This window comes from Sturnira hondurensis, unplaced genomic scaffold, assembly GCF_014824575.4.
Source record: "Sturnira hondurensis isolate 20B ecotype Veracruz unplaced genomic scaffold, ASM1482457v3 Scaffold0010128, whole genome shotgun sequence".
Lineage (NCBI taxonomy): Eukaryota > Metazoa > Chordata > Mammalia > Chiroptera > Phyllostomidae > Sturnira > Sturnira hondurensis.
In genome coordinates this window covers 29,483,904-29,510,554 of record NW_028082759.1, presented here as the reverse complement: position 1 = coordinate 29,510,554, position 26,651 = coordinate 29,483,904, and the positions used below count along the sequence as shown (strand labels likewise).

The 26,651-nt window shown below is 38.9% G+C and overlaps 1 protein-coding gene across 1 annotated transcript in view; it reads right to left on the bottom strand.

Moving 5' to 3' along the window:
* Positions 1 to 26,651, bottom strand: part of CLVS1 (clavesin 1) — a 162,643-nt gene that overhangs the window by 84,699 nt on the left and 51,293 nt on the right. Inside the window, exon 2 of the mRNA XM_037058611.1 lies at positions 19,243 to 19,417. Coding sequence (XP_036914506.1) covers positions 19,243 to 19,417 — 175 coding nt within the window. The remainder of the gene's footprint in view (positions 1 to 19,242; positions 19,418 to 26,651) is intronic.

Here is a 26,651-nt window from a genome sequence, read left to right as displayed (position 1 = left end):
TTTTAAAAAAAAGATTTTATTTATTCATTTTTAGAGACAGGGAAAAGGAGGGAGAAAGAAAGGGAGAGAAACACTGATGTGAGAGAGAAACATGGATCAGCTGGCTCTTGTACATGCCCAGACCAGGGACCATACCTACAACCCAGGCATGTGCCCTGTAGGGAAAACCAATAGGTGAGCCATACCTGTCAGGGCTTCAGTACAGCATTTGTGCCCAACATCTGCCTTGTACCCAGCTGACACATCTCATTTTTCTTTCTCCCATGTGGTCCCAAAGAAATACCAAGCTAACCTCCATCCTATCCTGGGGATATGACCATCTGGTTCTTCTCTAATGGGTCCCCTGAGGGCAGGAAAGCCTCACTGTTCCCCCAACTCCTGCAGGGATGCAGGTGTATGGTGAGGTGGGAAATGCTCACAGAGTGAATAGTACAGCTTTAAGGTACATCACATAACAAAGGCAGGTTAGCAGCCCATGCCTTTCTGAAAGGAAAATCTCAGAAGCTGTAGAATTGTGTACATGACTGTGAGAAGTGTAGTGGCTTGTGATTTAGCTGGGGGGAACCTCTTACAGTTGCCTGCATGACCTACAGAGGTGGGAGGGGGGAATTCCCTCCCCAGATGCCTGTGAGTCACTGGGAACTCTTGCCCTGACTGAAAGAGGATCAAAGACAGTGGGGAGCGGACCAAAATGGCATGAGATAAGGTGACTAAAGAGTTGTTATTTAAGTGAATCCCATCTTTCCATCTTTTGCCAGTTCACATTACTCCACATATTTATCAAAAATTGACTTGAATTTCTTGTAGAAAGCATTCAATAAATAACTCTGTCGCAACTCTCCTTAATATTGTTTTCCACGCTGATTTATCCCCCTTCTAAAAGGCATTTCAGGAGGCATTATCCAGTAACTGATATTAGTACTAATCAAAATACATTGAGAAAAATTAAGTTAGGTCTCTTCCTCACATCTTTTCAAATGTAAATTCTTATACATAAAAATGTTAAAAAAAATCCAAGTCTAGAAAAATATGTTTGTGAATTTTATATAATATTACTAGAAAAGACTTTCTAAGCCCTAGAAAATATGGCTTAACAGGCTTGATCCTATAAGCTTTTAAAACTATTTTAAAGAAGAATAGTAAAAATAAACACTATTTATCATAGATACAAACTGTGAAAAAAGTTTGACATGTAATGAAACTTTAATTTCCTTAAGTAATGAAAATCTTACAAATTAATAATATAGTAAAGCAATATTTAAATATCTCAACTGAAAAATGAATGAAATACATTAACAAGAAATACCCAGAAAAGAGAACACAAATGCCTATTGCACTCATAAAAAATGTTCCACCTCACTAATAATCAAAGTATTCAGAGCAAACTAAAATAAACAGGGACCATGTGATGGAAGCATCATGGGAAAGTGACAAATACAGTAAGACTTACTTTTAAAACTCAGTGTTGATTTTGGTTCAGAAGCAGTTCACATCACTGGTGAATATCTAAAAATAACCCTTCTGTAGAGCATCTTCAAGATGCATTTCACCTCTGGAAATTGATCCTAAGGTATTAATTCATGTGACAAAAATTTAGCTAAAGTACATTCATGTCAGTATTTTACATAATATTGAAAAATTGAGAACCTGAACATTTAAGTGTTGGGATTGGCTAATATATTATCATACAATTAAATAATGGAATGCTACATAATTATTATAAATGGTGTTGAGGTAAGATATTTAAAGAACTAGAATACTGTTTACTGTGTACTGTAAAGTGGAAAGAGCAGATACCCAGGTTTAAAATGTTTATTTCTGCTCTGTCTGGTGTGGCTCAGTGGATTAAGCACCTGCCTGTGAACCAAAGGGTCACTGGTTTGATTCCAAGTCAGGACACATTCCTGGGTTATGGGCCAGGTCCCTGGTTGAGGACATGTGAGAGGCAATCAATCAATGTGTCTCTTACACATTGATGTTTCTCTCCCTCTCTTCCCATCTCCCTAAAAAATAAATAAATAAAAATCTTAAAAAATATTTCTGAGTAGGGTTGTACTTTCACTTTTAATATTTATTATCCATAATACCAAAATTAATATTTATACTGAACATGCATAATGAACCCCCAAGAATTGGGTTTCTGGAATGCAAGAAACTCTTGAGTTTAGAGTGTTAAAGATTTCTACAGCTAGTGAAGCTTAGAGCATCTACTGTTATTCTACTTCAGGAATCTAAAAGACAAACCTTTAGAAGGTTTTGTCTTGGCAATGTGTAAACTCTTTCCACAACTTAATAAAACTTCTCTATATTTCTCAAGTAATTAATAATTTCTGGAATTCCTACATTATACAAGTGACTAAGGATTTGTCCCTTGAGCTGTAAAATTTTCTGTCATCTGAGGTCTGTCCAGAGAGTATCCAGCCATGTACTGTGAAAAATAAAGACATTTATTGAAGACGATACCAGATACAAGAAACATTGGACGTACAACAATGACACCTCAGTCCCCTTCAAAGTAGGCACCCTAGCACCTCACACAGCTCTTCCAGTCACCATCAGCTGGTCCATTGTATTTTCCTGAATCTCATTAACAGTCTGAAATCTCTTTCAAAGGTGATTTCAGTTTTTGGAAAAGCCAGAAGTCACAGGGCACCAAATTCAGGCTGTTGGGGCTGCTGAGTTATCTGGATGATTTGATATTTTTCCAAAAAACTTCACAAGATGTGATGCACAAACAGGCATGTTGTCATGATAAAACAGCTAATCACCAGTTGCCCATAACTGCAGTCTTCTGAATCATTTGAATAGTTTCCATAGAAGAATGTTCAAGCTTAATGCAAAATTTGTTGCAGATCCATTGCTCTCCTCACTCAGTCATTTTGAATATGACGGCCACACAGTACACATGCTCACTTGATGGCATCTACCGCCCCCATTGACTAGTACAGTGAGGTCATCATTGTTCATGCATGTGCATTCCAGTCCACTGTCCTTGGCTGCCAGGTTACGTTGATGTCATGCAAACCATTCTTGTTATATGAGTATTAACAATGGCTGAATTCTTTTCAGACAGACCTTGTATTAGAACTCTTTAAGATGAAACTCTGTCTACTATTTTACATATTTTCATAGTGTCTTCAAGAATGGTTATTGAATGTTACTGAGACTCTACCAAATAGCTCAGGATCACAGCTGTGCACATCATAGTTTGCTCCCCAGTATGGTGATGCTCTCAGAATATATTAATCTCTATGTTAATTGGACTCAATATGGCGCTTACTAGTTTCTGTAGTACAATGTTCTCTTATATTGTTTCTTTTCTTTTTTTTAAATATTTTTTTAAAATTTCTTTTTTAAAAATATTTTTTAAAAAATATTTTATTTACTTATCTTTAGAGAGGAAGGGCAGGAGAGAAATATCAATGTATGGTTGCCTCTTGTGAGTCCCTTGCTGGGAACTGGCCTGCAACCCAGGAATATGCTCTGACTGGGAATCGAACCGCGATCATGTGGTTCGCGGGCCGGTGCTCAATCCACTGAGCTACACCAGCCAGGGTGTTTCTTTTCTTTCTGACAGCTCTTATGTCTTGACATAATTTATATGTGAATGTGGGTTAGCCCCTCAACCAAATTCTTGTTACAAACTTTTAATATGTGGTGACCTCAGAAACCACATGACCAAATCAACAAGAATCATATGTAAAATAGGAATAAATGGATTGAAAGGGAAATTTTGAGGGGTTCTCTTAAGAAAAAAGTGCATAAGTTTAATGCAGTAATTTTGTAATACTTATTTAATGCTGTATATTCTATATTCTATGAGATTCAATGGCAATATAATTAAATTCCACAAAGACAGTGTGCTACCAAATTTCTTAGCTTCAGTATATTATAAGAATAATTTTATTTAATACATTCCAAATACAGGCATTAATATTTTTAGAACTTCCATGAAAACATACATAAGCAGGTGTTATATCAAATGTTATCACACCACAAAATAATAATTGACTCAGGAACACCTGAGTATACCGGGGGTAAGTCACTTTACTTTTTTCTGTAAATCAAATGGTACTCTGGCAAAACTAATCTATGGTGTGTAAAGTCAGGATAGCAGTTACCTTTGGGAGTCAGTTAGTGGGAGGAGGAAGGAGAGATCTCTGGATTACCTGCAGTGTTCTTCCTTTTGCTCTGCCTTTGGTTACTTAACTGCTTTTATTTTCTGAAAATTCACTTGGCTGCACACATATGATTTGGATAGTTCTCTGAATGTCTGTTACACTTCAATAAAAAGTTTATTATGTTAAAGTTAGGTCCTTCTAGTCTGGTGAGGATTGGGCATAGGTAGACATGCTTCACCTCCTCATGCAACCACAGAGAGAATGACAATTATATCCCAAAATAAATAACAACCAGAACTGTCAGAAAACTGAGCTGTATGAAAGTCTGACAACCAAGGAGTTAGAAAAGCCATGTTCATCCAGATGTATAAGAGGGTCAGAGTCACCCAGATGGGTGGATAGGCATAGAGACATGGTGTGGTTCAGAGGGGTGGAGGCAGTAGAATGGGCAGTCCTACACTCATGTGTGGTGGAAAAAAATCAGGAGGGATACCTTGGGAGCAAGCAATCTCAGGGCATAGCCTAGACTGCCCAGCCCAGGCTTTCAGTGCTGGGAAGATAGATCCTCATAACTTCTGACTGTAAAAACCAGTGGGAGTTGGGGAGGTGGAAAAAACTGCCAGATTTTCAGAGGAGTCCACTTAAGGGGACTATATGAACTTAGAATGTAAACAAACCCACCCACTCTGGGATTCACCACCAGGGCAACAGCTGCAAGGGCACCAATTGCTTATAGGAAGTGGGTGAAGTGACTGGAAGTGGGGCAAGTGCCAGACAAACCTCCAGAAATCAGGGAGTGGCATTATCCCCTTTCTGAGGCCTCCCTCCAACAAAGAGCTGTAAAAGAGTGAAGCAGGTTGCCCCACTTGTTGATTATCTAAGGCTCCACCCCATGTGATTTACAGGTGTGTTTTCTAAGACAGAGATTCAAAGCAGCTCTACCTAATACATAGGAACAAACACGAGGAAGCTGCTGAATTGAGGAAACAAAGCAACATGCCCAAATGAAAGAACAGATTAAAACTTAAGAAAAATAACTAAACAAAACAGAGGTAACCAACCAATACATGCAGAGTTCAAAACACTGATGATCAGGATGCTCAAAGGACTCATTGAGTATGGCAAAAGCAAGGGAAAAAAACGGAGGTTACACTAAGTGAAATAAAGAAAAATCTACAGGGAACCAATAGCAGAGTGGATGAAGATGAGAGTCAAATCAATGACTTGGAACACAAAGAAGTAAAAAGCATTCAATCAGAAGAGCATGAAGGAAGAAGAATTTTAAAAAATGATGATAGGATTACTAACCTCTGGGACAACTTTAAATATACCAACATACAAATCATAGGGATGCCAGAAGGAGAAGAAGAAGAGCAATAAATGGAAAACTTATTTCAAACAATAATGAAAGAAAACTTTCCTAATTTGGTGAAGGAAATAGACATACAAGTCCAGGAAGCACAGAGAATCCCAAACACATTAGACCTAAAAAGGACCACACCAAGACACATCATAATTAAAATGCTACAGTTTAAAGATAAAGAGAGAATCTTAAAAGCAGCAGGAGAAAAGCAGAGAGTTACCTACAAAGGAGTTCCCATAAGACTGTCAGCTGATTTCTCAAAAGAAACTTTGCAGGCTAAAAGGGACTGGCAAGAAGTATTCAAAGTGACAAAAAGAAAGGACCTACATCCTGTATTACTCTATCTAACAAAACTATCGTTTAGAAAGGGAGAGCAGATAAAGTGCTTCCTAGACAAGAAAAAGCTAAAGGAGTTCATCATCACCAAACCATTATTACATGAAATGTTAAAGGGACTTATTTAAGAAAAAGATGAAGATCAAAACTATTTACATAAAAAGGGTAACACCCCCCCCAACTATCAACAACTGAATCTAAAACAAAAACAAATAAAACAACCAGAATAGAAACAGAATCCTGGGTATGGAGATCACTTGGAGGATTATCAGCTGGGAGGGGGAAGGAGCAGAATGAGGGAAAAGGTGAGGGATTAAGAAGCATAATTGGTAGGTACAAAACAGACAGCGGGGGGCGGGGTTCAGAAATAGTATAGGAAATGGAGAAGCCAAAGAACTTATATGCACAACTCATGGACACGAACTAAGGAGAGGATTGCTGGAGGGAAGGAGGGTACAGAGAAGATGGAGACAAGGGGGGAAAATGGGACAACTGCAATAGCATAATCAATGAAATGTAATAAAATTTGATCTTTCTAAATAAAACATAAGAAACTTCACTTTGAAATTTTTCCTTTGGGCTAAAAGAGGTTAACATTTCTTATTGGTTTCTTAGCAGCAAATGCTTCCTTGGTGAAAAGGAGATTGTATTTTATCACCTATTTTTTCCCACAAAGTTCATCTTCTCTCTTGGTGTGACAGAACAAAAAGCCCGGGGTCTTTAGTTGGCCTGCAAATCAAGTAAAATCTCATTTAGAACCGTTTCATTGATCGTTCTAATCTTTTTCACGTTTTCATTTTGAACTGATGATTTGTCATTCTGCTCTGCTTATTACAGAGCTTTTGGGAGGATCAAGTAAGACATGGTGTGAAAGTCCTTTAAGCGCCAGACTAGCACTAGGTACCATCACCATCATCATCATCATCATTATTATCATCATGTTTGCTTATTTTTAACCTACATTAGGAAATTTGAGCTCTCTGAGATGCTTGTCTCACCCTATGGTTATTCTTCTTGTTTCTTAGATCATGAACACTACAATGTCTCTCAAGAAGTTTAGCAAGGAATACCCAGGTCAGAGATGGCCAATGTGTGGCAGACTTACTCATTTACCTTCCACAGTGAAGGCAGATGTCACAAATCAATGCTTGAACGTGGACTTTACCTCAGAATTCTTTTCAGCACTGATCCTAATTGTTTAGATTTAGTTTGTAAGGGCTTGCCCAACCTTGGTGTAGGCACTATAGCTATTTCCCCATGAAAGAAAATATAGACTTGTAGAATTAGGTAATAAAAAAGGGTTGTAAGAAGTTATCTAGTCCACTGTTGTCCCTGAACACTGGATCCCTGAATAAGCACATTAGGATCACCTGGAAACATGTTAGAAATGCTAATTCTCACTTAACACCCCACCTGCCCACAACCTACTGAATCAGACACTCCAAGGATGGGGCTCTGTACTCAGAGTTTTAACAAGACTTCCAGTGATTTTGGTGGGTGATAAAGTTTGACAACCACTACTTTAGTCCAATATCATTGGTTTTTGCTAATGAAAAACATTAGGTGTACGGGTGTTAAGCCACTTTCACAAAGTTGTCCATGGAATTATTTGCCAAACAGAAACAAAACTCAACTTCCTAATTTGTGGTTGCTACATTGGATAGCAAGTAGAAATTTGCAACAACAAAAACAAACACAAAACAAACAAAAAAGAAACCTTCTCTCTATTTTTCTACCTTAAGACTCTAAGTGAGTATTTTTGTCATTTCCCAGCATTTTTTGAGAGTTATCCACCCAACATTCTTAGTCTGTGTGGTTCAGGTGTAGCACCTTGGATGGGCTCATACCCTGGTCTAGCTGGAGCACCCTGCAATTCCCTTACTTCTGCCAAGAATACACACACCAGAAGTCAATTGTAGCAGGAACTATTGGAGTCTTCAGTATCACCTTGTAGAAAAGGTGTTTGAAGATGAAGTCAGTACACAGGAAAGGGTAACAGAATTGGACAGAGAGAGAGACTGAGTTCTGTGGCATTGTTTCAACTTCAGTCTCAGCTCTAGGTGAACCTGAAAGGTAAATAGCTCTTAAATTTTCTGTTATATAAATTCCCCACCCAGTTTTTGTTTTGCTTAAGCCAGATTTGAGTTCGTTTTCTGTTCTATAAAACCAAAGAGCTGTGGCTTGCAATATGTATTATGGTTTGGCAATATGTATTATTTTAATACCTATGGTTTAATCACTGGAGAATGTGGTTGTTCAGGGCAAGAATTTCCACACCATTTTTTTCTTAAAACAGAGGACCCTTGAAGAATGCTGAATACAGCTTAACTCTGTGGTAGCAGGTTGCCTAATAAACTGATGAGACTAGAAACACATGCTAGTCCATGTTTCTACAAATATGTAATGTCTTCAGAACAGAGACCCTGGCTAGCCATGCCAAACTTTCTCACATAATAAGAGGCAAAGATCTTCTCTAGGGTGCACTAAAAACTATGAACCTGATACTAAACAGCTCACAAGGTCAATTCTTTCTCAAGACTAATATTCCACAGTGGTGTGATGGCCCTTAAAATGTTCCTCCATTGAAAATCTGATCTGATGGAAAGGTAAGATGAAATATTTCTACTACCATCTTGTTCTCTATCCTCCTCTTTCCTATATCTTCCCAACCCCTGTGGTCTGTGGGACATATTTCTTGAAAATTCCTCTTTCTCTATATCCTTCCTCAAAATGGAGGGCTCTAGATGTCTTCCTCATTGCTGCAATGAAACTGGTTCCCTTCTTGAAGCTCTACTTGCTTAGTTTCTGTCAGAAGACCAGCTTCTGATTCTTATTGTATCTCCCCTACTTAAACCCCAGCTGCCTGGTGTAACTCAGTGGGTTGGGCATCGTCCAGCTTAGTGAAACGTCACTGGTTTCACTTGATTCCCAGTCAAGGCACATGCGTGGGTCACAGGCCGGGTGCTTGGTTTCAGACTTGTTTGATCCCTGATCAGGGCACATGCCAGGCTGGAGGCATGCAAGAGGCAACCAGTCCCTCTCATTGATGTTTCTCTCCCTCTTTTTTTCTCCTTTTCTCTCTCTCTAAAAAAAAAATAAAATCTTAAACATTTTTAAAATTAAACAACCCCTGCCTTCTCTTTTGCGGACTTCTCTTCATATAACTGGTTCATTTATGTTGCTCTTCATTTGGGTTCTTTTTATGGTCATTGTTCCTCACTCCATAGTTTTTCTCTTTTCCTGTGACTTCAAATGCCACCACCTCAATAAATCCAGACAAGACCTCTGTTCTTGGCTCAGACTTAATATAAACAATGAAAATACCCCACAAAGTCTTAAACTCACCATGTCCAACACTCGTAATATTCATTATCTCCCCACATCTGTGTGCTTCCCTCTGCAAGATCTCATAGGTTAGCACCACTGCCCACCCTTCGCCCCATCTGCCCACCTAAGCTTCACCCTTGACTCCTCCTCCACCCCTTCCCACTCCCAAGAGTCAGAGCACTGCCTTATTTTACTGTCTATGTAGTTATTAAATCTTTCTATCACTCCCTGTTTAGACTCATTATTTCTTACTTGAATGATTGCAATTGTCTTTTAATAAGCTTCTCTGTCTTTGAATATTCCCTCTTCATGCTCACCAAATTGATTCCATGTGAAATATAAGTTCACGTTGCCATTCTGCCTCAACAAGTTCAGTGGCTTCCAACACCTGCCAGAAAAGGCCACGTTCCTTGCCATGACACAGGGGCACACCAGTTCCTTACCTGGCCCTATGCACTCCAGGTACATGAAATTAATTCATCCTCTCCCTCTTATCGAGCTAGGTTTTGCCTCTATGCTTTTGCCCATAGTATCTTCTCTGCCTGAAACTTCTCCCACCCTGCCCGCCCCTGTCTAGTCCACACAAATCTGCTAAGGATCAGGTGTGACCTTGATCAGGATGCCATTCTAACAATTCTTGCCTGGATTCGGATTTTATTAACCTGATCCCTCTTTCCCTTTCTGCATGTGCTACTTCACTCTCATCATTTGTTCATAGGGCTGCCTCTGCTTTGAACTGTGACCTCCTGAAAGCAGGCACTGCATCTGTTTACCTTTGTGACCAACTCAAAGTGAAGGCTTGGTGATTGTTTCTCAAATGGATGAATCGGAGCATAAGCTAGGTCTATAATTCATGAGTGTCCAGGAAAACCATTTATCAAAAGTATGACAGAGATAAACCTACTTAATTGGAACTGTTTTAAATGGGCCATACTGTCTGCCATCAAGATCACCAGAGTGTCATTAACTCTAATTATCTTCCTGAGTTTAATTGATACTTAACTAGGTAGAGCAATAAAGGAGGTATTTTATTCCTTTAATATTTCCATAATAACATATTGCATGATTGCAAATTCAGAATTACAGTTTTGTGGCCTGAGAAGGTAAAAAGTAGTTTTTCTAGAGGGAAAATGCTTTTCAAGTATACCTGGAATGTTTAGAAAACATAAATTAAGAACCTTCTTGGCAAAATGCAATTATCTTTTTTTAATCTGTTCCTATCTAGTATTCTTTAATACATGAAAACTAAGAATCAATAAAAGACACTGAAAATGTTACTGCTGAAAAGAGTCCTACAGGATGAAAAAGATAAATTTTGACCGTGTTAATCACCCAACTGCAAAGGTGTTGAGAGTAGACCATTGGGTGATAATTAAAAAGATCACACCACATGAATAGAAAGGAAAAACACCTCAAGTGCCACAGCTTGGGCAGGTGAAACCAATCTGAACCTAAGTCACTAACTAGAGTGAGTGAAGAGAGGGAGTGCCCTTGCTCAAGGTCAGTGAGTAAGTGGGTGGGGCCTAATTTTTAGGGATCCAAACTTACAGAACAGGGGACTCTGGAGAGCAATTTCATTTAAATCTCTGCGACAAAGCCACAGGAGCCCCTTTACATTCTTTTGATAACGCTCTGTCATTCAGTGAGCACTGACTATGGCCTGGGCAATTTTCATGTTCCATTTAATTTTCACCATAAACCTATGAGGCAGTACTGTTATGACACCAGATTTTAGAGATGACAAAACTGAAACCTAGAGAGTTAAATGACTTGCTGTGGTCTTTAATTGGCAGAGCCAGAACTGAATCACAAATATTTGGATTCTCCTGTCACCCACACCAAAGTGTGGTTGTACCAGCAGCACCGGCAGCACCTGGAAACATTTTTGAAGGGTACATTCATGGCCTCTGCTGCAGATCAACAGAATCAGAAATCCTGGGCTGTGGGTTGTAAGAAGCTTTCCAGGGGAGTCTGATATGCTGAAGGTTGAGATCCGTCACGTTATACTGTAATACCATCTATTGGAGCAGGGGTGTCAAACTCATTTTCACCTGAGGCATCAGCCTTGCGGTTGCCTTCAAAGGGCCAAATGTAATGTCAACTCCTTAACAGTTAAGGAGTAGTTACATTTATACAGTCCTAAAATTATTTTGGCCTTTTGAAGGCAATCATGAGGCTGATGGGGCCCCCAGTGAAAATGGGTTTGACACCCTTGTTTAGAGCATTGCTTATTCAACTTCATATAATGCATACAAATTACTTGGGGAACTCCTTAAATGCGTATTCTAATTCAGTAGGTCTGGGGTAAGTCCCGAGATTCTGAATTTCTAACCAGGTGCTGGAATGTCAGCATTGCTGGTTGACGAACTACTGCTCCGTGCCTAAAAAAGTCCCAGGATGTAATTCTCAGGAAGCCAGTCTGGCTTTGTTCTCTGCTGTACTCCTGTTTAGAAGAGTACCTGACCCACATTTTATGTTGAATGAATGAATACACCAGGAGTCAGTATGTTTCTCCGAGTTATGGACCACTGATGTGGATGAATCTACTACTAACCTGACACGCATCTGCCCAACCCACCTTTTCAAATTTCTAATCACACTATCCATTTATGCTGAAGAACTGTCATGCTGCCCACCGACTTGACAGATTTTTACTGTTCTAATCTTTTGTGTGACTATGACACTTTAGATTCCCCTATGGCAAGTGAACATATCATATGTTTGGGGAAAATGTTGAAAAAGTGGGATGTAGGAAGGAGGCTAGAGAAACTGGGCAGGAACTAAATGGGTGTAATAAAGAGAAACCCCCAGGACATGGATGATTCACAGTTGGCCGGGCCTCTGGATATTGCTTAAATACCCCTCGGGTTAAGAGTTAGGAAAGCAATAGACTGCTCTTTCCACTAGCCTAGCTTAAAGCTCTTGAGAGAGTTTGAGCTAAAGTTGATATAAATATTATAAAACCATATTTAACCATAACAAAAATGGTCATGCAATAAACCTTGAGTGAAACCTTAAAGGGCTGAAAAAAATGGCCAGAGTAAAACAACATGTGCATAGAAATGAGAGTGGGCAGGAAGATTGCTGCCTACATCTCCTCTGGTGAGAGAAAAATAAGATTCTCTAAACCCTGAACAAATGTCTGGGTCCTAAACGGAATCAACTATTTTATAAAAAGCTTATGGGGCATAAGACTATAGCTCTTTCTAAGTACAACACTTCAGCACAGTAAGTTTTATAAGTATTTGGGTTGGCTGAACAGTGGTAAATGCTGTGTTGCGTGGAATGGTTGGCCTGCAATGATGCACATGAAGCAATTCCAAAAATTGATTTTGGAACCATTACAAAACTCAAGAGCAAGACTTCATTGTGTTGCTTATTTTACTAGAATTCTCCAGCAGAATTGAGACTAATGGTGTGGTGTAATAAATTGGTGGCATAAATATTACTTTTACTTTGATGAAAATTTAATAAGTTGTAATGAAGAGATACAAGAGCTCTTTTACGCATTATTGACCACATTCAAAAGATCAAGCAGCAGAATAAGAGAAAATGACTTCCAGCATTCTCAAAATTAGTTTTTAACTATAATTCTTTGAACTAATAGTCATAGAATATTTATGTAACTGGGGCAACTTAATATTCTAAACAATGACATTTCCTCGGAGCATTGCTCTGAAAGGAGGAATATTAGAATTCCATGACCAGCTGGTACTGGTATCTTTTGGTATAAAAATCTGATCATCCCTTAAAGAGTACTTTTCTGTATGATTGCTATTATATCTCATTAATTCAGTCAGTGGAGTGCATAACCAAAGTCCTATGAACAAGTCATTTTTTGATGACTGTTGTCAGAGTCTGTATAATTGCCTTTTAAAAAAATAAGACTATTTTTGAGAAATTTTAGGTTCAGAGCAAAATTGAGGGGAAGATACAGAGATTTTTCATGATCCCCTGCTGCCACATATATATTGCTTCATCCATTAGCAACATCTCCCACCAGAGGGCTACATCTGTTAACAACTGAGGAACCTATGTAGACACATCATAATCACCCAAAGTCCATAGTTTACATTAAGGTTTACTCTTGATGTTGTACATTCTATGGGTTTAGACTAATGTACGAAGATCTATATCCTCAGGTGTCATACATCCTCTGAGCTGTACCTATTCATCCCTCCCTGCCCCCATCCTCAATCCCATCTTCAAACCACTCATATTTCTATTGTATCCACAGTTTTCCAAAATGTTATGTGATTGGAATGAAACACAATGCAGCCTTTTCAAATTGGCTTCTTTCACTTACTAATTTTCATTCAAGTTTCAAGCTCATATGTCTTTTCATGGTTTGATAGCTCTTTTCTTCTTAGAGCTGAGTGATATTCCACTGTCTGGATGAACCATAGCTTATCTATCAACCTACTGGAAGATACCTTGGTTGCTTCCAAGTTTTGGTAATTATGAATAACACTGCTATAAATATTCCTGTGCACAAAAATTTTCAACTCCTCTAGATAAATATCAAGGAGCAAGACTGCTGAATCATACGGTAAAATTATGTTTTCTAAGACACTGCTAAACTGTCTTCTAAAGTGGCTTTACATTTTGCATCTCCACCAGCAATGAGTGTGAGTTCCTGTTGCTCCACATCCTTGCCAGCATTTGGGATTGTCAGTGTTCCAGATTTTGGACATTAGGTATGCAGTAACATTTCATTATTCTATTAATTTGCATTTCCCTGATAGCACATGATGGGAAGTATCTTTTCATATGCTTATTTCCCATCTTGGTGAGGTGTCTGTTGAGGTGAAAATTTTAAATTTGAATATTTGTTTTCTTATCATTGGGTTTTAAGATAACTTTGGACATTTTGGATACTGGTCCTTTATCAGAAGTATCTTTTGCAAATATCTCCTCCCAGTCAGGGGCTTTTCTACTCATTCTCTTGACATTGTCTTTTGCAGACCAGAGATTTTTAATTGTAATGAAATCCAGCTTATCAATTTTTTTCATGGATTCTGCCTTTGGTGTTTTATCTAAAAAAAGGCATCACCATACCAAAAGGTTGCATAGGTTTTCTCCTATGTTGTCTTACAGAAGTTCAATAGTTTTGCACTTTGTATTTAGGTCTGTAATCAATTTTGGGTTAATTTTTATGAAGGATATAAGTTCTGTGTCTAGATTCATCTTTTTGCATGTGGATTTTAATTGTTTCAGCACCATTTGTTTAAAATGGAGCAACTATCTTTCCTCCATTGTGTTGCCTTTGGTCCTTTATTAAAGCTCAGTTGAATACATACAATTGCCTTTGAAGCATAGAAATATAACTGGTAGACCTCAATAGAAGATTGTCACCAATTTGGGGTAAATTGTCTGTAGCCAAGAAAAAACAGTTAAATGTCCCGATTCATTACATGACATCACAGGGCATTCCAAATGTCTATTACTTATTGTACTAGATATTCCATATGCAGTCAGACCTCCTTCAGAACTGAGGATTTATTACCTGGACACTACAGGTGCTACCAGGAGAAAATTCCCAGATAACAGTGCCTCTGGGGACTTAAACTGAAGAGAGCCACTTGGCCCAACATCTTCCCAGGGCAGCCTGTACACAATGACTGAACAACATGGGAACATAAAGTACCAGAATCCTTGGCCCCAATTAGGGACAATTCTGAAGGATCATCTCAACTTCAGAATATCTGCGGCTTTCACTGGAAATGACTGAACCCCAGTTTAACTTCTCCTGCTCCAAACTTTCTTCCATAGCCTTTTTTCCACAAATGTTGACCCCAAGAGCACTCCTTAGTACATCTCCTGCATGTTGATCTCTATGTCAGAATCTGCTCCTTGGAGAACCCAACCCTACAACCATTAGTAATTGAATGTCTCCTGGAATGACTAGCTTATTGAGAATTAAGAATCACAGGGGAAAGGGGGATGGACTCACATGAACAAGTATAAAGGACAGATGGACAACAACTAAGGTGGGGGGGCAGAGATGAGAGGGAGGTGGGGGGGCACTGGAGGGGGACAGGGCTGGGAATACAAGAAAACTGTACTTGAACAAGAGTTAAATAATTAAAAAAAAAAAGAATGGAGGTAACAGGGCTAAAATTGGGAGTTCTGGAAGAAGGTTGTGATGCAGAATGCAAGAATTACCCAAAATGACCTTAAATTCTCACTGTCTGAACAGTGGTCCCTCACCTCCTTCTCCCTACAGGAGGGATTATTAGTTGTTGGAGGAAGGGCTGTCATGTCCCAGGGCCCCACATTCTCTAGGGGGTTGAGCAGAAGGTAATCCTAAACAACTCCAATAAACAGCTGAAATCCCAACCAGGTGAGCCAGCACAAAGGTGGTCTGATAATTTCTTCTGATAAGGCTACTTTCTTACATCTACCCTACAACTAAGTGCAGGACAAAGGGAGAGCAGGTTTCCTTCTCTGGAACATAGGCTATCCTGGCCTGAACAATCTCTCATACATCTAGCAGACACTCTGATCTCCTCAAGTCTCTCTGAGGATGCAGAGGAAAAAGGAAAAGCAGTGGCTTCTCCTCTCTTACTGACACTGACTTTAGAGACCTTTCCCTTTCTCCATCAATCTGTGCCTTCACTCACGCTGGTTGTGTTGTAGAATTTATCTTGAATCTTCATGGCTGACAAATGGAGACCTGAATGGGACCCTCTTTGTACAACAAACAGTGTGACTACAAAGGCATAAATTCTGCTTAGTATTAGTTATGACTTTTTAATTGAATGTTATGTTGTTCTATTACAGCTGTCCCAATTTTCCCCCCATTGCTCTCCCCTGCCCCACCCAAGCCTGACTCCCACAGTCAATCCCCACTCTGTTGCCATGTCCATGGGTCATTTATACATGTTCCTTGGATCATCTCTTCCCCTTTCTCCCGCACTTATCTCCTCCCCCTCCCCTCTGGTTATTATCCAAAAAATCATCACTCAAGAATATGTTTATTGACTTAGGGAGAGAAGGAGGGTGGGGGAGAGAGAGGAAGAGAGAGAGAGAGAGAGAAACATTGACTGGTTGTCTCCCTAGTGTGCCCTAACTGGGAATTGAACCTGCAACCTTTTGGTGTATGGGACGATGCATCAACTAACTGAGCCACCTGGCCAGGGCCAATTATGACTTTTTTAAAATATCAAAAGGAGTTGATGGCTATACTAGGGATGCAAACTATCCATGCAATAAAGAAAAGTTAAAGGGAGAGCCACTGGAGGGGCGACCATGGTGTCTGAATGTCCCCAAAGCCCAAAAGAGGAGAGCCTTGTGTGAGAAGTTGTCAGTGGCTGGTCAAAGCTGACTACTCACTCCTCAGCTGACCCTGAGGGCTTCTTCAAGTTTTCAAGATGACAAACTAAATGGTATAGGGAGTCACACCCCAGGTGGAGGAGCCACACCCAGCTCAGCCTCCCCTGCAACCATTGGCTTCCTTTTCCTGGTAGGAGGGACTGAACCTGTTAAAGCATCCCCAGGTCTTCAGAGCTTGAGTAGGCAGAGTCCACAGGAAAAAGCTGCACCCCCATCCAGATAGCCTTACTCCAGGATGGCCTGACAATTTCCCATAGTCAAGGTGAAATTAAATTGCTTTATAAAAGGGAAGAGGGATAAAGGGACCAAGACCATTGCTCTGTGCAATGACGGAAGAATATCTATTTTCTCTGCTCTGACCCTGGCCTCATACATCTCTCCTTCTTCCAGGAGAGGCTACTCCCTAATCAGAGCTATAGGACATTGCAAAGTTTATCCCAGATCTGGTACCTGACAACTGAAGGCTCAGATGGACCTACCTTGCCCCTCAAAAGGTCATCTAGTACTTTTTATAAAAATAGTTTATAAGCTTATGTATAGCTTTACCTTTTAAAGCACATTTGCATGCATTAACTCAGTAAGACCTACATTACCCTAGTGAATTTGTCCAGGGACATATTATATAATACACACATTTTTAAGAAAGAAAAACTAGAACACAAGGTTGGATAGAGGACATTTTCCTTCTTGATTTATGAAAAATTGTTATAAATACCAAGCACTTGAATCACAGCTAGTTATACATGTAATGAATTATCTCTTTTTAAAAAAGATACAATTAAATGGAGCTTGTATTACCACTGAAAATCCTGGAAACACAGTCAGCATAATTATAGGGCATGACACAAACCTTGCAGCTTACTTTAAAACTCCCTTGGATAAAAGTTGAAGGGGAGGCAGATGAAATGTTCAGGGGCTTTAAGAACGTGCCCCCGATACACTGCATGATGGAGACACCCAGGACTAGTGGGCACTCCTGGAATGCCGGGTACTTGCTCCTCCTCGTCTCAAATGCCTGCTCTACTTCTTTTCATACTTCCATCAGATTAGGTCCCCTCACATGTTTATCAGGGGCCCCCTGGGTATTTACTGGGGCCAGATAGGAATAAGCCCCAGCTTAAGAAACAGGCCCACGACTTATTCCTCACACTAGTGTAGGATGGGTGATTAAGATAGGATTTCTAGTCTTCCGCTTTTTAAAAATCATTATTGGTTTATTCGTCTTATTTTCACTGGTTCAAATTGGCACCATCTGCATGTTCAGTGTTCAGTTGATGACTCAGGTGCACAACATTTTATTCCCAGAAGTAAAACCAAAGCATCAAGAGAAACTGGAATAATTATTGAATATTTTAAATGATTTTATTGGGATGACATTGGATAACAAAATCATACAGGTTTCAAGTGTATGACTCAACAAAACATTATCTGCACTGCATCACATGACCATTGCCCAAAGTAAAGTCTCTTTCTGTCCCCATTTATTCCCCCTTTGCCCACCTCTACCTCCCCAAACCCCACTTCCCCTTGGCTATCACCACAGTTGTCTGTGTCTAGTGTTATCTAGTCTTGCACTTTGAAGCACATAAGTAATGGCTACTTTGTCTGAAAATTAGCAAATAGTGCACCATCTACATAGCTGCATATAACTGCTATTTATTGGAACAGGGTATCACCCCATTCAGTCAATCTTACCAAAAAATTACAAAGGGACATGAGAAAAGAAAGGGATGTGAGTTTTATGGATACTGATTCTGAATCTCCCTGAACTGTGCCTTTACTTTTGTACTATGATAATGTATCACCAGGAAGCTAAGCAGCATCACCTCTCTGAGCTTGTTACTTCTCACAGAATCATTGGTCCTTAAAAGTCAAAGGGAACTCAGAGACTGACTACCCACACCTTCACACAGCACAGAAAATCCCTCCCCAAAGGCTTGACAACGTCCACGCAAACAGGAAGTAGACTTTCATCTGCTTCCATCGTTTGCACTGAAGCGATCTACATTAGTACAAGCCCTGCAGTACACTGCATTCTAGGATGTGGATATCCACAGGGGACCTTTCTGGGGTACAAAGGTACTTCTAGAAATCTTGGAAAGCTCCCATACCACCTCTGTATCAGACATTCTCATAAAGCAGATATTTTCTAGTTTTAATTTTTGTAAACTCTCAGATGAATTATGCTAAATATCTCCAAGCTTTACACATAATTGCTACAGTAGGTAATTTGTGCCTTTGGTAACAGTAATTTAGAGTTATTAATGAAAATGAAGGCTAATTAAAAAAACACAAACATCTAAATTTAGGCTAAGGTGAAAACACAGGATATCATGGATGAATTTTATCTGTTTTCTTTTTCTATTCTAAAAGACACATTACTTTTGTTGCAATAAGAAAAATACATTGTCCCCCTGTTCTCTATTTCAGTGTTTTTGGTTATATTTTGCTTGCTTGTTTGTTTTGTTGTTTAGCTTCCTGTTAAAGGTGAGATCATATGGTATTTGTCCTTCAACACCTGGCTTTCAGGGGAAATAGGGATTTAGAGGAACAATTATAAAGGATACATGGACAACAACTAAGAAGGGTGGAAATGGGAGGGAAGTGGGGAGCACGGGGGTGGGATGGGATGGGAGTAATAGACAGAAAACCGTACTTGAAAAATAATTAAATAAATTAAATATATAAATAAATAAATATGAAAATAAAGAAAAATACATTGTCACACATAGTCTTATATTGTATATTCAGTGAACCTACCTGCAACCCTTCGATGGCCAGTTTGAGAATGGAAGGTGTCAGTTTGGAGGCTTGTTTGAAGGAAAAATTACTCCAGTCTATAATTAAAAGGAACCCATTTATCTGAAGCTCCGGATCTTCAATAAGGACTTCCAGTGACAGCAGGATGGCACGGAGGATGTCGGTGAAGGAGTTCCTGCAGCCAGAGCAGAAAGGAGAGGCTGTGCATGAATATTAGCAGGTGATGGCACTTTGCCTGTGAAGAGCTGGTCTCCTCACTCCACTGTGTATGAGCCCAACCTGCAGGGTGACATCAGTGTTTTGTACCCAAAGTGACTGAAATGCATTTACTAAATTCCACGGGAGCACTGCTCCAAGAATCACAGGATGGAAGCTGCCCTTTGGTCTGACTGCACCAGGACCCTAAACTTTACTAAGTGTTTCTCTTTTGTTTCCGTGGGTCTCTCTACTTTGCCTCCATCACAGCTCTGATTGCCTTTTATTGACATGCCTCTGTACTCCTCTCTTTCCCTCGCAGAGCTCTCATCTCTTTTAGGGCAGAGACTGGGCCATAATGACAGTTGTGTCCCAGTACCTAGCTACTCAATGAGTCAATCATTGCTGAACAAATGAGGTGAGACCTTAATCAGGGTGCCTATTTCAATTAAACCTTTTATTGCTTTTGTTTGTTTAAAAGATGTTTTCCACATCTTGCTAAAAATGTGGAAAAAACATACAATTGATGATATTTTTAGTTTCAATTCATGGGGAGAGAAAAATAAATCATAAAGAATAGCTTATTTTCATTGAAGCTTTACAGAGTGTGATTTGGGAAGGAAATTGCTTTGAGTCCACCAGTAACTATGACAACAGGCAGACCTGAATACAAACTAGAGTGTTGTATGTGTTCCTCCATATCATATATTTCCATTCACCAGCTGATCTTTTTTCTAAATAATTTTCAGACTGGAAGAAATGATGACATATTCACCTTTTACTCCCAACAAATTATCAGAACTATATATTTAAGATCTTAGAGTATTCAGTGTCTTTTTTTTCATGGTAAGTAGGAAAATATAACCTTGGCTGGCAAGTAGCGGCAAAATCTCTTACTTCCTTTGGGCTATCATTAAAAAATCAGAAACCATACCCTCTTGTGAAGTCAGTTGGAAATGATCAGATTCTTGAGCATTTAAATCTGATTCAAATTCTAACCAAGTCTAGTGATTCTAAATTGAAAATCAGGAAATCAGTGATAGAACAGTAAACCAGTAAGTTTACTGAATACTTACTATAAACTCAGCATTGTGTTTCATATTTGAACTCATAAAATAGTATGTTGTGTTTTTACTTTTGAAGAGCTCTTTAGTTGGGATGGGGTAGGAGATTAGGAAGATAAATTGAAAATAACTGATGCAATGTAAGTACACAGAAAAGAGTTTATGAAGGGATAGGGGATTGGGACATGTTTGAGAGGCAGATAGGATTTTGAGGCATTATTGGGAGAAGGAACAGCAATACATTTTAGGAATGATACCAGTAAAAAGTAAAGGTATCAGCTCATTCTGTTTCTGTACATTTCCTTTTACTAAACATTTCTTCATTATATCCAGCTGAAGTTTTTCTCCCTTAAATCCACCCTTTGGCTGTGGTGCTGCTAAAAATTAGGCAGACAAACAGATAAACAAACAAAAAAACCCACTTCAGGTCTTTTCATACCACACACTTTTAATAATCTGACCATGGTGGCCATGATATCCCATATAATCTCTAGATTTAAAATAGTCTTAATAACTTTAGCCATTTCTCTGAGAAGATAGTATTTAATACTCCTCTCACCATTATTGTTTTCTTTCAGATATATTTTAAGTTTTAGGAATGTCAAATTCTTATTAATGTAGGATAAAGTTTTCATTAGCACTTTGGTTTTTGTTTTATATTCATATCAGACATGATCTAAAGACCCAAGTCTTTTTACTCAGAACCATCAGGAAGTTTGACAACTATGGAATTAAATAAATTACATTAATCCAGTTGCACATGTGAAACAGGCTGGTCCCACACCCATGTGTGGTGGATAAAATTTTGGGAGGGATATCTCAGGAGCAAGGAGTTCCAGCCCCACATCAGGTTTCCCAGCCTAGGGGTCCAGTTCCAGGAAGATAAATCCCCACAACTTCTGGCTGCAAAAACCAGTGGGGATTGAGTTAGTGGAAGATACTTCTGGAACCCCAAGAAGTTCCTTTTAAAGAACTCACACATAGACTCACCTACTCAGTCTCACTGTCTCTGAGCTTCAGCACTGAGATAGCAGCTTGAAAGGAATCAGTGGAATACAGGGTGGAACTGAAGTGTCTGGAATCAAGGTGAGCAGAGTTCATTGTTTCTTTCTTAACCCTTTCCCCTCAGAGCCACAGAGCTAGCCAGCTTGTGCCATATCTGAGTCTCCATCAACCTGGCTAATACTGTTTGACCTGCCTTGGAGATCCCCCGAGGCTCTGCCCCATTCATTATACAGGTCCACCCAAGCTTCTTTTCCATATGAATGCTGGTCTTGGCTAATGCTGTACAACTTCCTAAATCCTCTCAAACAACTGCTGGCCTCAGTGAGCCCCAATGCTGGTACTATCAGCAGCCAGCCTAAATTCACAGCTTGCAATGCACAAGTAGCAGCCATCTCATATTGCTTTACAGCTCAGGCAGGGTGGCCCTTGGCAAAACACAGGTAGGAGCTGACCTTGGCCTGCACCTCCCAGGGAACCCCAGGGCTAGCACAACCAGTGGAGAGTTATAGACCACATCAGATCACTGCAACCCTGACCCTGCATGGCTGATCCTCTGTGGAGGACAGAGGTTGGTGGTAAGTGGCCACAGCTAATCCTTGCCCTTGACTGGCCTGGATAAATCCCTCCCATGAATCTGCCAACAGCAACCAAGGCTCAACCACAAGAGGAGGATGTACTCAGCCCAGACAAAGAGTATACCTGGAGTACCCATCTTGGGTGATAGGGGAACCTATGCCAGTGAACCCTGTAGGGTGTCCTGTAGGACACCTACTATGTTAGGCCACATGACCAAGACACAGAGTCAAAGCATCTCTACTTAATATATAGTAACAAACACAAGGAAGCTGCCAAAATGAGAAGACAAAGAAACATAGCCCAAGTGAAAGAACAAATCAAAACTACAGAAAAAGAGCTAAACAAAATAGAGATAAATAATCTATCACATGGAGAGTTCAAAACACTGGTTATAAGGATGCTCAAGGAACTTAGTGAGGACCTCAGCAACATAAAAAAGAAAAAGATCTGGTCAGAAACAAAGCATACACTCATTGAAAGAAAGAATAATTTACAGTGAAACAGCAGTAGAGTGGATGAAATCAAGAATCAAATCAATGATTTGGAACATACGGAAGGAAAAACAACTGATCAGATCAACAAGAAGAATATAAAATCAAAAAAAAAATGAAGATAGTATAAGCACCTCTGGGACAATTTTAAGAGGCCCAACATTTGCATCATAGGCCCCAGAAGAAGAGAAAAACAAGGTATTGGAAATCTATTTGAAAAATAATGAAAGAAAACTTTCCTAATTTGGTGAGGGAAATAGACATGGATTTCCAGGAAGCACAGCGAGTCCCAAGGAAGAGGGATGAAAGAGGCCCATCCAAGACACATTATAATTAATATACTAAAGTTTAAAGATAAAGAGGGAATCTTAAAAGCAGCAAAAGAAAAGAAGTCAGTTACCTACAAAGGAGTTCCCATAAGACTATCAGCTGATTTCTCCCAAGAAACTTTTCAGGCTGAAAGGTATTGGCAAAAGATATTCAAAGTTGTGAAAAGTGGGAACCTACAGCCAAAATTACTCTACCCAGCAAAGCTGTCATTTAGAATTGAAGGGCAGATAAAGAGCTTCCCAGACAAGGAAAAATTAAAGCAGTTCATCATCACCAAACCATTATGATATGAAATGTTAAAGGAACTTATTTAAGAAAAATAAGATCAAAACTCTGAGCAATTAAGTGGCAAAAATACTAAAAATTCTTATCTATCAACAATTGAATCCAAAAAACAAGTTAAGCAAACAAGAAGAACAGAGTCAGAATCATGGATACAGAGAGTGTTTCGATGGTTGCCAGATGGGATGGTGATGTGGGGGACTGGATGAAGAGGTGAGGGAATTACGAAGTACAAGTAGGTAATTACAGAATAGTCAAGGGGGTGTAAAGTACTGTATAGAAAATAGAGTAGCCAGAGAAATTATATACATGACCATGGACATGAACAGTGGTGTGGGGATTGCCTGAGGGAGTGGGGGTGTGCTGGGTAGAGGGGGACCAAGGGAGAAAAATCAGGACAACTGCAATAACATAATCAATAAAATATAATTTAAAAAAAAGACCCAAGTCCTTTTTAGAGATACAGCTTTGTATTGGAAAGAAACATTGATTTAAGTAGGACATGAGACCAGATTGTCCTACTTGTTTTTTTTCCAAATGGAAATATGGAAATGACTGATGGTAAACTAAAAACGATCATTAGAAAATTAGTGTCTGATCCCAGATAAGCTATCTTAAGAAGAGCACACACATGGAAAAATTTGTGACTGAAAGGCTAAGCCTTAAATAAAGCCTACATACAGTACTGAGGTTGAAGAAAGAACTGAGGATATAAAAAGTGAGGGGATCAAGACAGTACTGTGTTTAAAGGGGGGTATGTTTCAAGAGATAAGGATATGATAAATTGCATTACTGCACTATTGACTGCAATTCTTCACTTAACTGTGCATCTACACACTAGCTATGTACTGACCTTATTGACAATAGAGTGTATTTCCCACCCAGTAGCCATGTAACTTGCTGTAACTGATGGCACGTGACAGAAATGACAGTGTGTCAATTTTGAGTCTAGCTCTTAAAGACCTCATTGCTAACTATTCTTTTGTCTTTTCCCATTGCCATGTCAAAAACCTACCACAGCTAGCATGAACTAAAGAGAAGCATAAGAAATACAGACCAGTGACTCCCCAGCCAACTAGCAAATTTTTGTAAAAAGAAGAGCCACCCAGCTGAGCTCAGCATAGATAAACTCCAGCTGCCCCACAGGTATGTGAGCTGTAAAACACTGTTGATTTTTTAAGCCACTGAATTTGGGGATGGTTTGTTACACAGCAACAACTATCTAATGCCAGAGGGTAGATAATCAAGTCAAATACAACAGGAAGGTTTGGGAGAATAAGAAAGGAGAAAGGGCCTTTGTATTTGATTGCAAGTAAATCTTAGGAAAAATTTGAGACAGCCCTTCCAGTTGAGTGGTGAAGATAAAAAAAACATTGATTACAAAGATTTTTAGCAAATCACTTAATCATTATCTCTTTTCACTCTCATATAAATGAGAGAGAGTGCCTCTTCCCATCACATACCCACTTGGATACACTCCCCAAAAAAGACATTAAGTTCTGCCTGGAAAACTGGAAACTTTGCATTTTCAAGACCAAAACTTTATTGCAGGATAAGCATTGACAGTCAATAAAGTATCATATTCATGGGACAATCTCAGGAGAAAAGTGAAAGGACTTCATTATAGTTTCCAAATGTTCAAATGCTTTGCTTTTCCAAAGGAACTTGGTGGGCAGAAAAAAGTTGAATGGAACGTGTCTGAAGTCATGAGGCTTTACTCCTGTTGAGGAGCATGACCCCACTTCATACATTAACTGTGATCTTTATCTTAAATTCTGTACTTCTTGGCTGCCTCATGTGGATTTCCTCATCATTTTCCTCTTCCCTAATTTGACAACTTGGATTTGTGAAATCATCTAAGCTTTTTATATTTTAAAATACCTACTAGACTAAATATTCAGTGTAGTTACTCCCCCTCCAAGCAGGTGGAGCATAACTCCCCACTCCTTAAGTGGGGTTGAGCACAGTGACTCTCTTCCAAAGAGACAATATGGGAAAAGGTAAGAAAGAGTATATATAGTGGAGAAAACAAGCAAACACTTCCTCAGCCAATTGACTGAGGCCACCATCAACAGGAGTAAATCATGACAGTAGTTACTCTTCACATGGGGATGAAAATGGTACTTTACCTCTTTGATCTTCCTCTCCCAAAAACCACCTAGATTAATCAAGAAGAAACACTAGACAAATGACAATCGAGAGACATTCTACAAAATACCTTATGAATACTCCTCAAAACTGTCAACTTTTGCCAATAAAAAAAGGAAAGTTTTTTGTCAATAAAAAACAAGGGAAGTCTAGGAAACTGTCATAGCTGAGAGGAGCCTAAGGAGACATGAAGAGCAAATGTAATGTATCTTGAATGAGATCTTAGAACAGAAAAGAGGTGTTAGGTAAAAACTAAAGAAATCTGAATCCAGTATGAACTTTAGTGGCTAATACTGTATCAAGATTGGTTCATTAACTGTCATAGATATACTATGCTAATATAAGATGTTAATAATAGGAGAAACTGGATATAAGGTATAGGGCAACCCTCTGTGCTATCTAAAATTGAACTAGATAAAAATTTATGTTTTAAAAAAGTGCTTATTAGAGTTTGCAGTCTGCGTGGTAAATTTCTACACAATCTGCCAAAGTAAGTTACCTTTTAATAAGGATTCTATGCAAATAAGATTGGTCATAAATAATTTGGCAACTTCATGCAAATTGTAGAAATGAGAACAGAAGACATTTCCAGAATTTCTTCATTATACCAATTCATTTATATTTATACATTGCTGAACTCTAAAAACCAAGAAGGTGAAATTTATTTTTCTATATTTCCTATAGTCACAGTTGTACCAGCACAATTTAGCAATTTATCAAATAAATTTAGCAATTTACAATTTAGCAATTGTATCAAAATAAACTAAGACAGATGTTTATATTTCGTTAATCCTTTTCTATATTTGCTTAATATTTATACATTCAGTGATGGATTATTTCAGTTTTGGATTAATAATAAAAGCTGAAATGAGATAATGTATGTGAAAGCACCATATAAGCAGCAAATTGGCAATGAAATATAAAAACTATTATTAGAAAATAGAAAATTCCAACTTTTCCTCTCAAAATGTTAATTTCATATTAATTAGAACTTATTAATGGTTTATCTATGAGAGTTTCATAAGTTTATTTTGAGAAATTAGAGATTATGAAGTGATTTATTTGTAGGTTCTACTGTTGTTTTTTAAAAATATTTTTTCTTATTTATTTTTAGAGAGAAGGGAAGGAGAAAGAGAGGGAGAGAAACATCAATTTGTGGTTGCCTCTCACATGCCCCCTACTGGGGACCTGGCCTGCAACCCAGGCATGTGCCCTGACTGGAATTTGAACCTGCAGCCCTTTGGTCTGCAGCCTGGTACTCAATCCACTGAGCCACACCAGCTAAGGCTCTACTATTGTTTATATAAGTCAAGTACTC